This window comes from Neoarius graeffei, chromosome 1 (genome assembly GCF_027579695.1).
Source record: "Neoarius graeffei isolate fNeoGra1 chromosome 1, fNeoGra1.pri, whole genome shotgun sequence".
Lineage (NCBI taxonomy): Eukaryota > Metazoa > Chordata > Actinopteri > Siluriformes > Ariidae > Neoarius > Neoarius graeffei.
Window position 1 is genome coordinate 14,489,623 of NC_083569.1, and position 17,379 is coordinate 14,507,001.

At 43.1% G+C, this 17,379-nt stretch overlaps 1 protein-coding gene across 1 annotated transcript in view; it reads left to right on the plus strand.

Annotated features, from left to right (window-relative positions):
- Positions 1 to 17,379, plus strand: part of clstn2a (calsyntenin 2a) — a 206,335-nt gene that overhangs the window by 175,637 nt on the left and 13,319 nt on the right. Inside the window, exons 14-16 of the mRNA XM_060917795.1 lie at positions 1,738 to 1,883; positions 3,731 to 3,851; positions 6,035 to 6,222. Of these exons, the coding sequence (XP_060773778.1) occupies positions 1,738 to 1,883; positions 3,731 to 3,851; positions 6,035 to 6,222 (455 nt within the window). The remainder of the gene's footprint in view (positions 1 to 1,737; positions 1,884 to 3,730; positions 3,852 to 6,034; positions 6,223 to 17,379) is intronic.

The window sequence follows — 17,379 nt, forward strand, 5'->3', positions numbered from 1 at the left end:
CCCTTTAAACCACTCCAGTGTAGCTTTAGCAGTATGTTTCGGGTCATTGTCCTGCTGGAACATGAACCTTCGTCCCAGTTGCAAATCTTTGGCCAACTCAAACAGGTTTTCCTCTAGAATTTGGCACTAAATACAGGGCATCCATCTTTTCTTCAGTCCTGACCAGCTTTCCTGTCCCTGCAGATGAAAAACATCCCCACAGCATGATGCTGCCACCACCATGCTTCACTGTAGGAATGGTGTTCTCAGGGTGATGGGAAATGTTGGGTTTGTGCCACACATGGCATTTCCCATAATGGCACTTTCATTCATGATAGAAAGATATTTAAGTGGAAGTTAAAATTTGTGTGAACTAACTGCCCCCAACAGGATCATTTATCTGTCAAAAATGTCATCTCCAGAAATTATTCACCATATGATATTACAACTAATTTTTGAAGAAAATATTTGTCTCTTTTGAAGCAGAATACTCTGCTGTTGCACAGTAAAAAAGAGGACTTGAAACAGATGCAAGACACGTTTGCAGCAGAGCTTGAAGTCTGAGTCCATCAAAGTGTCCTCTCTGGAAAACTACAAGGATCGTCACCACTTCAGTTGTTATTACAGTTCCCACCATGTACAAACATTGCCACACAAGACTTGAAAATTTGTATTTAAAAAATCTATTTCAACAGTTTTTCACTTTGTATATCTTCTTCTTGTTGACTATAAGAAAGGTGAAAGATCAATTTTAGAAAAACACTATTTGCTGTCTTCTCACCACAAGTAACATGCCCAGTATATGACCTGTAGCTCTGAAATTCTGCACAGTTAATTTCCATTTCAAAAGGTCATTTTTGGCAGCAGAGAAACACAAAAATCTGATGTTTGAATTTTGGACTATTGTGGACCTGAAAAGTATACCCTGATTGTGAAATAGCCCGTATTATCATTTTAATGCCTAACGTGAACATTTTTGATCAGCCATTTATGATGTTTGTGGTTCCTGCTCTGAATTGTTTAGTTCTGGTATATCTTGCAAAACCTCCTGAAATGTTATAGCTTACTCCAGGCACTGCGCTCAGAGTTTCTGAATCCAGATTCAAAATGTATTGATTGGCCTTGGCCTATTTTTAATCTTGGATGTGAGTTACCTTGAGACATTATTGCTCTTCATTATAGACCTTGTTTTGACTGTGATGTAGGCTATTTTAATCACACTTTTAAATCACTATTTTGCATTGTCAAATTTAATAGAATAATACCAATGTTTTTCCTGTTAATTCCTTGCTCTTCTGTGAAGAAAACATGCCTGCAGTTTAAAGGATAAGCTCATTAAAGCACTTATTTCGGCTTATACCTGACTTGAATTTAATATATATTGTTCATACTTATATGGCATTGCAGCATGAATATACCATTAGCCCAAGTCACTTTAAGCAAATTCTCAAAGCTCGACTTCACCCATTCCTACTGAATAATTCACTGGAGGCTTTTTTCAATGACGTTAAGTCGTCAAATCAAGTTACACAATTCATTTACCACAAAATAATTATTTGTAGCTACAAGATACTATTTTGGGTCTGAAAGCATTAACTCATGGTGCCAGTAAATTCATTCGTGATCACACCTTATTTAAAAATAACCACCATTTCACCTCAGCAGCTTCACTGTTGTTTTTTTTTTTTGTGGCTCTGATTCACTGAAGACAATTCAGTAGGTGTCTTGTCACTGACTGATGGGCTGTGTGTGTCTCAGGTGTGGACTCCATGGCAAATTACGAGTTGACTATCCGGCAAGTGAGGTACTGCAACTGGCAGCTGGCCAGCCTGTCAGAGAGAAGGTTCAGGCTCAGCTGCTCTGAGCTCAATGGCCGCTACACCAGCAACAACTTTAACCTAGAGGTCAGAGGTCACATCTTGGCATGCAGAACTGAGCGTTCATGTGTCTGTGCATAATTTTTCATTTCCTTCATACAGTGGTGCTTGAAAGTTTGTGAACCCTTTAGAATTTTCTATATTTCTGCATAAATATGACCTAAAACATCATCAGATTTTCACACAAGTTCTAAAAGTAGATAAAGAGAACCCAGTTAAACAAATGAGACAAAAATATTATACTTGGTCATTTATTTATTGAGGAAAATGATCCAATATTATATATCTGTGAGTGGCAAAAGTATGTGAACCTTTAGGATTAGCAGTTAATTTGAAGGTGAAATTAGAGTCAGGTGTTTTCAATCAATGGGATGACAATCAGGTGTGAGTGGGCACCCTGTTTTATTTAAAGAACAGGGATCTATCAAAGTCTGATCTTCACAACACATGTTTGTGGAAGTGTATCATGGCACGAACAAAGGAGATTTCTGAGGACCTCAGAAAAAGCGTTGTTGATGCTCATCAGGCTGGAAAAGGTTACAAAACCATCTCTAAAGAGTTTGGACTCCACCAATCCACAGTCAGACAGATTGTGTACAAATGGAAGAAATTCAAGACCATTGTTACCCTCCCCAGGAGTGGTCGATCAACAAACATCACTCCAAGAGCAAGGCGTGTAATAGTTGGCGAGGTCACAAAGGACCCCAGGGTAACTTCTAAGCAACTGAAGGCCTCTCTCACATTGGCTAATGTTCATGAGTCCACCATCAGGAGAACACTGAACAACAATGGTGTGCATGGCAGGGTTGCAAGGAGAAAGCCACTGCTCTCCAAAAAGAACATTGCTGCTCATCTGCAGTTTGCTAAAGATCACGTGGACAAGCCAGAAGGCTATTGGAAAAATGTTTTGTGGATGGATGAGACCAAAATAGAACTTTTTGGTTTAAATGAGAAGTGTGTTTGGAGAAAGGAAAAACACTGCATTCCAGCATAAGAACCTTATCCCATCTGTGAAACATGGTGGTCATGGTTTGGGCCTGTTTTGCTGCAGCTGGGCCAGAACGGCTTGCCATCATTGATGGAACAATGAATTCTGAATTATACCAGCGAATTCTAAAGGAAAATGTCAGGACATCTGTCCAGGAACTGAATCTCAAGAGAAGGTGGGTCATGCAGCAAGACAAGGACCCTCAGCACACAAGTCGTTCTACCAAAGAATGGTTAAAGAAGAATAAAGTTAATGTTTTGGAATGGCCAAGTCAAAGTCCTGACCTTAATCCAATGGAAATGTTGTAGAAGGACCTGAAGCGAGCAGTTCATGTGAGGAAACCCACCAACATCCCAGAGTTGAAGCTGTTCTGTACGGAGGAACGGGCTAAAATTCCTCCAAGCCGGTGTGCAGGACTGATCAACAGTTACCGCAAATGTTTAGTTGCAGTTATTGCTGCACAAGGGGGTCACACCAGATACTGAAAGCAAAGGTTGACATACTTTTGCCACTTACACATATGTAATATTGGATCATTTTCCTCAATAAATAAATGACCAAGTATAATATTTTTGTCTCATTTGTTTAACTGGGTTCTCTTTATCTACTTTTAGGACTTGTGTGAAAATCTGATGATGTTTTAGGTCATATTTATGCAGAAATATAGAAAATTCTAAAGGGTTCACAAACTTTCAAGCACCACTGTACATTTTGACCATTTCATTTAAACCTTCTTTACTAACAACAGCAGACATAACCATACAGAGAAAGCTCCAGTAAAATTACACCACTGTTATTAATGTAGTACACAGCCTTCTGCACATCTCGGCTGTTTGGTTTTTTTTTAACTTCTCAGTTTAATCTTTTTCTGTTTTTTATCTCTCAGGTACGAATAGTTCACCATGCAGAGACTGTGGAACATGTAAATCAAATGGCTGTCCAATCCCAGTACATGAGACCGATGCATCACCCACTGGTCATCCACACCAACTCGAAATACATGTCAGGTAAGGGTACAGATACCAGACACAAAAACCTTCCATTTATTAATGGCAATTAATGTATTAATTAATAATAGTCATCGCTTATCCACGCAAGATTTTGTTCTGCTGATTTCTCTGGAGACATCCCATGGTTATTCTTGTTTTTTTCTGGCTCGTTTGAAGTACACTTTTGCATATTAATTTATTCATATATTATTCCTTTGAATGGAACATTACCACCATTAAGGAATACTCGTAAAGCGGTTACTGAAGCTGTATTAAGAACCACTATTATGCCACTGTGCTGATGAATTTTCGAATCAGAAGGTCACATAACATAATTGACAGGTGCATATTAATGTTCTCTTTACAATACGTTACTGTCACTCTACACAGCTTTGTTGAATAGTCCATTCTGATTGGCCAATTACAGTGTTGTATGGGGTGTTATTTTTGTAAAACAGACCATTGCTATGGATCATGTCATTAGCAGAAGCAATAAAATCATTAAGTCCATATTTTGTGTCAAACTATTCATTTCTTCAGTCATGTAATACTGTAAGTTGGATAATATACAGTGAGCCAGTCATTATTGCGAAATAAACCCCTACAGGCTGATTGAAGACCCCTCCACATGGCATGAGGGTCCTGCATCAACCTGTCAGGGTTTATTTTGTGATAATGACTGGCTTGCTGTACATTATCCCATTTACAGCTCATTCAATAGGACTTGTATGGAGGACGATTCACATAATCCATAAAAGGCTAGCAATAAATGGAATAAAAATGTATTGTTATTTAACAAAGAAAAACATATGTGATGATATTTTAGCAGGTGTTTATACAACATTATGTAACAATTGCTAGCATTTGCAAATTGCATGATGTTATTGGAAAATAATTAACATTTTCGTAACTCCACTACATGAAACACTACATCACAAAAACCTGTCACCTGTCACAAAAACTAGTTCACCGAAAGCTACAGAATTTGAATCACACTTCCAATTTTATTAGGTTTTTTGAACTAGAACAATTAATGAATTTAGGGCCACATGGCCCTAAATTCTCCGCTATTTTTTCTTGCTTCACCATGACGCAATTCAAGATACTATGTCATGCATCACATGGTGGGCTTTCCCCGTTCGCGCAAGGCATTGTGGGATACAAATTTGAAACAGAAGAGGAGAATGTGAATGAAATGTGAAAGACTGACTACAGTAACGGAAAGTGAGAAGAAAAGACCTTATGTTGCAAAGGAAAGGAAACACAGGACCAAACTAATAAATATCAGCAGTCAGCGAGCACCTCGGTGTGATTAGCTGTTCATTTAGCATCAGAATGATGTAACTGTTAGTGCACAGTCAAGGTAAACCTGTAGATGGCAGTAATGCAACACTGGGTGCCAGTTGCCGTAAAACCCAAAAGAAGAAGGAAAAGAAGAAGGTAAATCTGCACATGTGCAAACAGACTTCCTCTGTCTGCTTGACTGCGCGAAGCGAGTGATTTGATGCACATCATTATTTGCTAGGAATCCCTTGAAATTGAAAGGCCATATAGCTTTAATACTGTATTTCATAAATGCAAGTGGTTTTAATAATTACTTTTATTATTATTATTTTTTGCAACCTAGTTGACCCAGTTGCACAGCCATATACTAACATCAATTAATACATTAAAGCCCTTGGCAACATGGTTTAAAAAAAATCTTAAACTATTCATTTCAGGATATTTTCTGCATGATCAGAATTGTGTGGGTGTGTCAGATACTGACTGACAGCACTGCCATCCTGCAACAACTCAGTAACAGTGCTAAAGCTAGAAAAGAGTGTAGGAATGAAGAGCGGAGCTTCCACGGTGCTTTTGTTTTTACGTAAACCGGTGAGTCATTGTATGGTGTGTCGGTGTATTTTGGCCACATTTCTAAAGGCAAACTAAGACTGCAGGCTCTTTGCACTACATTCTACACTGCAACATTATGCCTTCCAGCTAGTTTACAAAGCTGCACTGGCCAGCAGAAACACATACACACCATGTCTGGTTTAATAAAATTCACCAGCGACTTGCTTACTATCCATCCAGAGTCACAGGTTTTGCGAGATTAAGTTGTATTTTTTTACTTTTATGACATCAGATTTTATCATACTTTATCCGAGAGTTTGTATTTGTTATTTTGGTCTTGTGTGTGCGTGTGTGTGTGTTCACAGATACTTCTGCAGCTGCTACAGTAATGACAGTGATGTGTATCACTGCCCTGGTGGTCATCATGGTGCTGGGCATCTACCGCTTTCATGCCGTCTATCTAGAAGGCCTAAAAGATAAACAGGATGAATGGAAGGAGCCAGAAATAGTCTGGGATGATTCAACCTTCACCATTACTGTCAATCCTATGGAGGTGACTTGCACATTTGCTTCACTAACCTGTCCAGTGAATTCTGTTCCAGGGCTAGAAGCAGACAGTTTGGGTCATGAGTAGTTTTTCCTACAGATCTCAAGGGCACATGCCAGTTAATTTTCAAGTCTAAGAGGGGAATTCTTGGTACTGTATTTCAGTTTTATATCAAAAATGCTTTCTAATTCTTTTCATTCCACATTGCTGGGGCAGTTTCCTTTGGTTTCCTTGCCAGGTACCAATAACAAAGCTCATTCATTTTGCCTTTCTGCTCTTGACAAGAAGTTAATGTCTTGTCTTGAGAAGAAGTGAATTCCAAGATATGGGGTATAGTGCTGTAATTCTTTGTTTCTTCCTAATAAGCCTAATCTTGTTATTGTTAAATGTGCACCGTCAGATTAGAGTACATTGGCATGTACCTTGGGGATTTATTACAATTCTCACCACCACTGACTGTGCCATTTGAACACACACTTTCTGGCTCTGCTTTTTATTCCCAAGATCTTGTATTGAACATCCTTTCAATACACTTAGTACTGCTTTGCTTTCCTTCTACTAGTCTCTGCTTTGTGACTATGTCTAATATTGAAAATCCTATACAAAAAAATGCTGAGAGATCACACTGTCTTTTGTGAAATGAAACAGTCGATGTTGTGATAGTTTTCCCCTCTGCCACTAAAGCATTGGAGCATAATTAGATCAGATCATTGCCTACTGAGCATAGCCTTCGCAAGGTATCATTTACAGTTCAAGCATCGACCACTGCTAAACACCATAGTTCACCCTGTCTATTGACTATGGATGTGCAGTTGCAACTAAAGCAAACAGCAATGTGAAACAGAGTAGCTGACTGGATGAATTTTTTCATCAACATTCACCTGCTGTTCTGTATGCTACACATGATGTGAGCAGTGAACAGGCATGACTGGTTTATGACCACAGATCTAGAAGCTGTGTGTTTCCACATTACTGTGGAGCAACACCATGGTGCTGTTTTACATCAATCATCAGGGGGAAGGCACAAAACTGCAAGCAAATTTGACCTGGCTGAAAAAGCTCTGAAAGCTTTCAGATGTACACCTTCTATCTAAGAATTGCCAAAATACCAGGCCAATGCAATCACACAGTGAATGCTCTGTTTCACAGAAAACGTTTGCCTGGGAATCGGCTAATTCACAAAGAAGTGGTTCATCTACAAAAGCAAGTCGATCTGTTTATGAACCAACTCAGTCTTCAGTGTGGGTCATGGACAGGGCAAAGTCAAAAACAGAGTATTTTGGCCAGGATGTGCTGGCATGCAACTGGCCATATCTAGAACTGTATGCCTTTCCACCACTGCCACCTTATGGAGGACACAGCAGCATATCCAACAGAGTATGCAACCAGTGTTGTTGATGGCCCCATTCGGACCAAACAAGACATGATTCCATCTGTTGTTTGCATTACTCTTGGGCCCTCCATGCCCTCTACCAGCCAGACTACACAACTTGAAATTAGGAGTCTGGCCATAGAAGCAATTTCAGCACATCACTGGCATTAGTGCAAGGAGTCATTTGCACTCTTGTGAGTCTCCCTGCTCCATCTAGCCACCAGCTGTGTGCAGGCAAATGAATGCTTTACTGTGGTGTGAAACACTGAGTAAAAATCTCTTATCTTGCACAATGAACAATGTTTTGGAGTTTTTGCAGAGTTCGCTGAAAGCATATCTTTCTGCGTCTACCACAGAAGCACAGTGGGACCTGGACTAGGTGTTAAGCAGTTTGTAGAACTTGACATATAAACCAATGGGAAGACACTTGGTTTTAGTGTAAGACAGCTTTAATTGCTGGCTATCACTAGCAGAATGGTGGGCCAGAATGTAAGGAAGTAGAACCACAGCTAACTTCTGTTATGGTCATGAAATTAAGTGATATTTTTAAATTGTGGGGTTTTTTTTTTTGGTTGGTTGTTTTTTTTTGTTTTGTTTTTTTTAAATATGATGGTACAATGCCATTTTTACAACCCCGAATCAGAAGAAGTTGTGATGGTACGTTGGAATTGAAATTAAAACTGAACACAATGATTTATAAATAATCTTTGACCTGTATTGCACTAAAAACAATACATCATTATTATCCAGTCGTGCTATTTGCACAGATATTTGAGACTCTCTCTCTCTCCAGCCGTCTCAGTTATTCATTGACTCAGGGTGGTCTTCAATCCAGCATCCTGCATCTTCACAGAGTTGGCTGATGAAGTTTTTGCAAGGTCGTCCAGCCTTAGTGCAGCTGTGGGAGGGGCTCCAAAGCAACATATCCCGCACTATTTCTTCTAAAAACAATACAACAGCACATTATTTGATGTTTTAGCTCTTGAATTTTTTTTTCCAAAATAAACACTTTTTACACTTCTGATTCTTGCAACATGTTTCAAAAGTGGTTGGGACAGTAAAGCATTTACCATTCTATAATGTTGCCATTCCTTCTTACAACACTTAAAAGATGTTTAAGGACTGAAGACACTAAGTGATAAAGTGTTTCAGGTGTTATTTTGTCCCAGTCTTCCTGCAAACAGGTCTTAAAGTGCCATTCCACCATTGGATGTATTCTTTGGCATAAAATACAATATATTTTGACAACATATATAAATGGTATCACTAGATAGAGAAATCTTTTAGCTTCAAAATGATATATCAAACATAATTTTTTGACAACGACAAGTATATTAATTTTGCGACCAAAGTCACCTACCCTTTTAATTTCCGCGCGTGATGTCATCGGCAGGTTCCCCTTCTTGTGTACCACGTGACGTGTGACGTGGCACATATTATCAGCAATGGCGGATAGAACGCGATAAAAATAATACCAATAAATCTAGCTAATACCAATAAATCTAGCTAACTGAAAGATTAACTCAAAATTTTTCGCAATTTTTTTGGCCCCCATATATGAGGAGAAATGACTCTCTCACTTTGGGGGTTTCCTGGTCTAAAAATAGACCGACACATGGTACACAAGAAGGGGAACCTGCCGATGACATCACGTTTCACTACCGCGCGGAAATTAAAAGGGTAGGTGACTTTGGTCGCAAAATTAATATACTTGTCGTTGTCAAAAAATTATGTTTGATATATCATTTTGAAGCTAAAAGATTTCTCTGTCTAGTCATGTTGTCATAAAATATATTGTATTTTATGCCAAAGAATACATCCAATGGTGGAATGGCACTTTAAGGTGTGCAACAGTACAGGGTCATTATTGTCAGATTTTTCATTTCAAACTTCACCACACATTCTCTGTTGGGGACAGAGGGGACACACCCTCTCCTTCCACAGCCATATCTTTGTAATATGTGCAAAATGTGATTATGCATTGTCTTGTTGAAATATCCCTGGAAAAGGTGTTTTGTTGAAGACAGCAAATGTTGCTCAAAAATCTCAATGTACTTTTTTGCATAAATGCTGCCATCACAGAAGTGTAAGTTACCTTTCCCAAGGGCACTGACACAACCCCACGCCATGACGGACCCTGGCTTTTGGACTTGTTGCTGGTAACATTCTAGATGGTCCTTTTCATCTTTTGTTCATACGGTGTCCATTTCCTACAAAAATGACCTGGAACAGTCAAGTCAAGTTTATTTGTATAGCACTTTGAACAATAAACATTGTCGCAAAGCAGCTTTACAGAATTTGAACGACTTAAAACATGAGCTAATCTATTCCCAATGAGCAAGCCTGTGGTGACGGTGGCAAGGAAAAACTCCTTCAGACGACATGAGGAAGAAACCTCGAGAGGAACCAGACTCAAAAGGGAACCCATCCTCATTTGGGCAACAACAGACAGCATGACTATAATATTAACAGTTTTAACATGAATTCAGTTTTGTTGATGTTATAAACTCTTCATTGATGGAAACTTGAGTGCAAAACTGTTCATGACAACTGCAGTGCTAAAGTTAGCAAGTCAATTGTAGTCCTCAACCATAAAAGCATGACTGTAAGAGTCCAGAGCGTCCTCCAGGTGTGACTTTCAACTGTCCTCATGGGGCCGTCCTCCACAGGAGCGATGCGATGAGACTCCAACCAGACACAGAGCACCAGGATGGATCAAGCAGGTCCGAGGAGCAGAAGAGGTCAGCATCTCGATCCCAGGACCAACATGTAACTCAGAGGGACAGATTTTGGGGGAGGGGGAGAGAGGGAGAAAACACAGGTTGTTAGGTATGCCCAATGTCACCTGAATAAGTAGGAACAGTATACATATTGCACTGAGTACAAGCAGGGACTCCGGCAACTAACTATGACAGCATAACTAAAAGGGGAGAGCCAGAAGGTAACACAAGCATGAGGGAGCCCTGGGACATAAAGCAGCCAGCCACTACACCGCCAACAAACTCGAGTGAGCAAGCGAGTGGGGACTGACAGCATCCATACATCCCAGTTTACCAAAACACTCTATATCTGAGGACCCTCCAGATCTACACCTTTACCTCATAAACACCATTAACAAAAGGCTTGACTAAACAGATATGTTTTCAGCCTAGACTTAAACACTGAGACTATGTCTGATTCCCGAACACTACTTGGAAGGCTGTTCCATAACTGTGGGGCTTTGTAAGAAAAGGCCTTTTGATCTAAGTAGGCGTGGCAAGTCAAAGAGGAGCAGAAGTTCACTCGGGTACTGTGGTGCAAGACCATTCAGTGCTTTAAAGGTCAAGAGTAGTACTTTATAATCAATACGAAATTTGATTGGGAGTCAATGCAGTGTGGATAAGACAGGGGTGATGTGGTCATATTTTCTAATTCTAGTAAGGACTCTTGCTGCTGCATTTTGAACTAACTGGAGCTTGTTTATGCACTTATTGGAACATCCAGACAGTAAGGCATTACAATAATCCAACCTGGAGGTAACAAAAGCATGAACTAGTTTTTTCTGCATCATGTAGTGACATTAAATTTCTTATCTTAGCAATATTTCTGAGATGAAAGAAAGCTATCCGGGTAACGTTATCGATGTGAGTTTCAAATGAAAGACTGGGGTCAATAATCACTCCGAGGTCTTTTACTGCTGCACGTGAAAAAACAGAAAGGCCATCCAGAGTTACTGTGTAATCAGAAAACTTACTTCTAGCTGCATGTGGTCCTAGTACAAGTACTTCATTCTTGTCAGAGTTAAGCAGAAGGAAATTAATAAGCATCCAGTGTCTAATGTCCTTTACACATTCCTCAATTCTATTAAGCTGGTGTCTCTCATCAGGTTTTGCAGAAACATACAACTGTGTGTCATCAGCATAACAGTGGAAACTAATACAATGTTTACGAATAATATCACCCAGAGGTAACATATATAAAGAAAAACGCAGTGGACCCAAGACAGAACCTTGTGGAACACCAAACTTTACCTCAGTACGTCTAGAAATATCACCATTTATATCAACATACTGATAGCGATCAGTTAAATAAGAGCTGAGCCAGGAGAGGGCCGTTCCCTTAACTCCCACAACATTTTCTAGTCTATCCAGAAGAATGGAATGATCAATGGTATCAAATGCTGCACTAAGGTCAAGCAACACAAGCAGCAAGACACAGCCCTGATCAGACACCAACAGTAGGTCATTTACTACTTTAACCAAAGCTGTCTCTGTGCTATGATTAGGTCTAAATCCTGACTGATACATTTCATGGATGTTATTCCTATGTAAATATGAGCATAACTGCTGTGCCACAGCTTTTTCAAGGATCTTGGAGATAAAGGGGAGGTTTGATATTGGCCTATAATTGGACAGCTGACAGGGATCAAGGTCAGGTTTTTTTAATCAGGGGTTTGATAACTGCTAGTTTAAAGGATTTGGGTACATAGCCAATCATAAGAGAAGAATTTATTATTTTTAGAAGTGGTTCAATTACTCCAGGTATTATCTGTTTGAATAGACGTGTAGATAAGGGATCTAGTACACAAGTACTAGAATACTGATTCGTCTGACCACAATAGACAATTCCACTGTGTGATGGTCCATCCCAGATGCCTCTGAGCCCAGAGAAGTCAATGTTGCTTCTGGACACAGTTAACAGAAGGCTTCCTTTTTGCACAGTAAAGTTTTAACTGGCATTTGTGGCTGTAACTCTGTATTGTTGTGCTTGACAAAGGTTTGCCAAAGTAATACCAAGCCCATATGGTTATATCAGTGTGGCAGCGGGGGCGTGGTCAAGCGTCGGTCTGTGACCGGAGGGCGGAGTCAGGGATGGTAAGTGGCAGAATCACTGCACCTGATGTCTGTTAATCTGTGTTTGTGTGTCTTTCCCAGTGACTGCGCCCTATATAAGGAGAGAGCAGAGGAAGGGAGCTCTCTCCCCAACCAGGCGACTTGTGTGTGTGTGCCTGGGAGAATAAGTTTACACTGAAAAGTGGAAAATAAAGAGTTTTTGGAACTCAGTTCTGGCCTGCCGTACTTCTGTGCTCCACCCACCCACTCTCATACTACAGTAGTGCCAAAACCCGGGACTTGGAGCGCAGAGGAAAACAGCCCCATGGAGTCCTCCCCCTTCGCGGACCTGATCCACGCCCTCGCCATGGCCCAACAGAGCCAGCACCAGGTGCTGATCACCCTCCGAAAGGAGCAAGAGCAAAGGTTCGAGGCCCTGGTGCTGGCGCAACAGGAAGATAGTCAGGCATTGCGGCACCTCCTCGTGTCGGCGGGGTCCACCACCTCCACCACCGTGGGCCCTCCCCACCTCACCCTAATGAAGATGGGCCTGCATGACGACCCCAAGGCCTTCCTCGCGCTCTTTGAGCAAGCAGCAGAGGTCTGGGGCTGGCCGGTGGAACAACGCGCGGCGTGCCTCCTCCCCATGCTAATGGGCGAGGCGCAGCTGGCTGCGCTACAGCTCCCCGCCGACAGCCAGCTGGTCTACACAGACCTGCGCCGGGCCATCCTCCAGCGTGTGGGGTGCACCCCTGAACAACAATGCCAGCACTTCCGTGCTCCACGCCTAGAGGAGGTCGGCCGGCCGTTCGCGTTTGGCCAGTAACTCCGGGATGCCTGCAGGCGGTGGCTGAGAGCTGACAACCGCGACGCCGAGGGAATTGTCGATCTGGTGGTACTGGAGCAGTTCATCGCCCGGCTGCCCGAGGGGACCGCGGAGTGGGTACAGTGCCATCGCCCAGCGTCGCTGGATCAGGCCATCGAGCTGGCAGAGGACCATTTGGCAGCTGTTCCAATGGCAGGACAGCATGTTTCCTCTTCTCCTCTCTCTCCCCCTCCCCTTCTGTTCCTCGTCCTCATCCCGTTACCCCACCACGGAGGTGGGGGCCAGCTCCACCCCAGCCAGCCCGCCGCACCCGCGGTGTCCTATTGTTTCCCACTTCCGTGTCTGTCTCTCCCCCCCCTCAGGTGAGCGAGCCCCAGAGCGCCAGTGCAGAGAGAGAGCTCGGGCCGGTTTGCTGGCGCTGCAGGGAGCCGGGGCACCTCCAGCATCAGTGCTCGGCAATGGAGGTGGGCGCGGTGGTCTGGATCCCTGACGCACCAGGAACCGCCCTTGATCGGGCTGGAGCGTATCTCATGCCAGTGAGTGTCCAAGGGGATACGTATCAGGCTTTGGTGGACTCCGGCTGTAATCAGACCTCAATCCACCAAAGCCTGGTGCAAGGCGAGGCGTTGGGGGGAGCACAATTGGTGAAGGTATTGTGTGTGCACAGGGATGTTCACAACTACCCTTTAGTGTCGGTCCACATTCTATTTCGAGGGGAGAAATCTAGTGTAAAGGTGGCGGTTAATCCTCGCCTTACCCACTCGATAATTTTGGGGACTGATTGGCTGGGATTTGGGGAATTAATGACTCATTTAGTGAAGAGTGGGTCCTGCCATAGTTTAGTGGGGGGAGGTCCCGGTGTGGCATTGGCGGGAGCAGCTGTCACAGAGCCGTTTTCGTCATCTCTGCATCAGAGTGAGGAGCCGCTGGCTCCTCCTCCCTCTCTCGGGGAATCCCTCGCGGATTTCCCATTAGAGCAGTCGCGAGACGAGACTCTGCGGCATGCGCTTGACCAAGTGAGAGTAATCAATGGTCAAATGCTCCAGCCAAACACCACACCATCCTTCCCCTATTTCTCCATTATGAAGGATAGGTTATACCGAGTGACGCAGGACACTCAGACTAAGGAGTCGATTACGCAACTTTTAATCCCAAAGAGCTGCCGGGAATTGGTATTCCAGGTGGCTCACTTTAATCCCATGGCTGGACACTTGGGGCAGGATAAGACACTAGCCCGAATAAGGGCCCAGTTCTATTGGCCAGGGATTCAAGGTGATGTCTGTAGTTTGTGTATGGCGTGCCACGAAAGTCAAGTCAAGTTTATTTGTATAGCACTTTTAACAATAAACATTGTTGCAAAGCAGCTTTACAGAATTTGAACAACTTAAAACATGAGCTAATTTATCCCTAATCTATCCCCAATGAGCAAGCTTGTGGCGACGATGGCAAGGAAAAACTCCCTCAGACGACATGAGGAAGAAACCTCGAGAAGAACCAGACTCAAAAGGGAACCCATCCTCATTTGGGCAACAACAGACAGCCTGACTATAATATTAACAGTTTTAACATGAGGACAGTTTCGTTGATGTTATAACTCTTCATTGATGGAAACCTCAGTGCAAAACTGTTCATGATAACTGCAGTCCTAAAGTTAGCAAGACAACTGTAGTCCTCAGCCATAAAAGCATTACTGTAAGAGTCCAGAGCATCCTCCAGGTATAACCCTCAACTGTCCTCATGGGGCCGTCCTTCACAGGAGCGGTGCGATAAAACTCCGACCAGACACAGGGCACCAGGAAGGATCAAGCAGGTCCAAGGAGCAGAAGAGGCTAGCATCTCAATCCCAGGACCAACATGTAACTCAGAGGGACAGATTGGGGGGGGGGGGGGGGGGAAGAGAGAGAGAAAGAAAACACGTTATTAGGTATGCCCTAAAAATGACAAGTATTAAATCTGTGTGGTAGGCTCGCAGAGACGAGTGGCTTTACATCAGGCATAACACACAACAATGGCATGTTAATATGGTAAAAAATATATCATGACCTGCTCTGGCTGGATGCTTGATTGGGTGATGGGAGCACACTCCTCAGCAATGATGAGATGCAGATGGGACCCTTAGGGCTGGCCAAGACAATTCAGTTACATTTCACCGGGTCTGGGACATGCGACAGAAAGTCTGACGGCCGATTCCCTGCAGGCTACGATAGCCAGTCGAGGTCTCCACCCTCTCCACCAAAAGATTTCCTGTTGACTCCATGTAACTCAGAGGGACAGATTTGGGGTGAGGGAGGGGAGGGAAAGAAAACACAGGTTGTTAGGTATGCCCAATGTCACCTGAATAAGTAGGAGCAGTATACATATTGCACCGAGTACAAGCAGGAACTCCGGCAACTAACTATGACAGCATAACTAAAAGGAGAGAGCCAAAAGGTAACACAGGCATGAGGGAGCCCCAGGACATAAAGCAGCCAGCCACTACACCATCAACAAACTCGAGTGAGCAAGCGAGTGGGGACTGACAGCATCCATACATCCCAGTTTACCAAAACACTCTATGTCTGAGGACCCTCTAGATCTACACCTTTACCTCATAAACACCATTAACAAAAGGCTTGACTAAACAGATATGTTTTCAGCCTAGACTTAAATGCTGAGACTGTGTCTGATTCCCGAACATTACTTGGAAGGCTGTTCCATAACTGTGGGGCTTTGTAAGAAAAGGCTCTGCCCTCTGATGTAGCTTTCACTATACGAGGTACCAGCAGATAGCCTGCACCTTTTGATCTAAGTAGGCGTGGCGGGTCATAGAGGAGCAGAAGTTCACTCAGGTACTGTGGTGCGAGACCATTTAGTGCTTTAAAGGTCAATAGTAGTATTTTATAATCAATACGAAATTTGATTGGGAGCCAATGCAGTGTGGATAAGACAGGCGTGATGTGGTCATATTTTCTAGTTCTAGTAAGGACTCTTGCTGCTGCATTTTGAACTAACTGGAGCTTATTTATGCACTTATTGGAACATCCAGACAGTAAGGCATTACAGTAATCCAACCTGGAGGTAACAAAAGCATGGACTAGTTTTTCTGCATCACGCAATGACATTAAATTTCTTATCTTTGAATGCCAGTTAGTAAATCCAGCGGCCATTCCAAAAACGCCTTTGCGCCCTCTGCCATTAATCAAGACCCCATTTGAAAGAATTGGGATGGATCTCATCGGGCCATTAGATCTGTCAACATGAGTGTATCACTTTATTTTAGTTCTGGTGGACTATGCAACGCGATACCCGGAAGCAGTGCCTCTTCGCAATATCTCAGCATGCAGTATTGTGGAAGCACTCTTCCACATCATCTCCCGAGTCGGAATCCCCAAAGAGATTCTGACTGATCAAGGCACTTTGTTTATGTCACGCACCCTGCGCGAACTGAATGGGTTATTGGGAATTAAGCTGATCCGCACCAGCGTTTATCACCCACAAACGGATGGTTTAGTCGAACGGTTCAATCGCACCCTCAAGAATATAATTAAAAAGTTTGTACGCGAGGACGCACATAATTGGGCTAAATGGCTCGAACCCCTGTTATTCGCAGCACGAGAGGTCCCACAAGCCTCCACGGGGTTCTCCCCATTCGAATTATTATATGGGCGTAAGCTGCACGGCATCTTAGATGTACTGCAGGAAAATTGGGAGGAGGGACCTTCATCGAGCAAAAATGAAATCCAATACGTTATTGACCTGCGCGCAAAACTCCACACAATCACACACCTAACCCAGGAGAATTTGTGGCAGGCCCAAGAACGTCAAATCCGCCTGTACGACATGGGTACGTGCCTTCGAGAGTTCGCACCGGGAGATAAAGTACTCATACTGTTGCCTACATCGAGCTCCAGATTCATCGCCAAGTGGCAAGGACCCTTTGAGGTCACACGGCGAGTCGGGGACGTTGACTATGAGGTGAGGCAGATGGACAGGGGTGGGGCGCTCCAGATTTACCACCTCAATCTGCTCAAACTCTGGAATGAGGAGGTCCCCATAGTGTTGTTGTCATTGGTTCCAGAGAAGGCGGAGCTGAGGCCGGAGGTTCAAAAGGGAACACTGACATCGCGCACTTCTCTGGTCCCCTGTGGAGACCACCTCTCCCCGACCCAACTCAC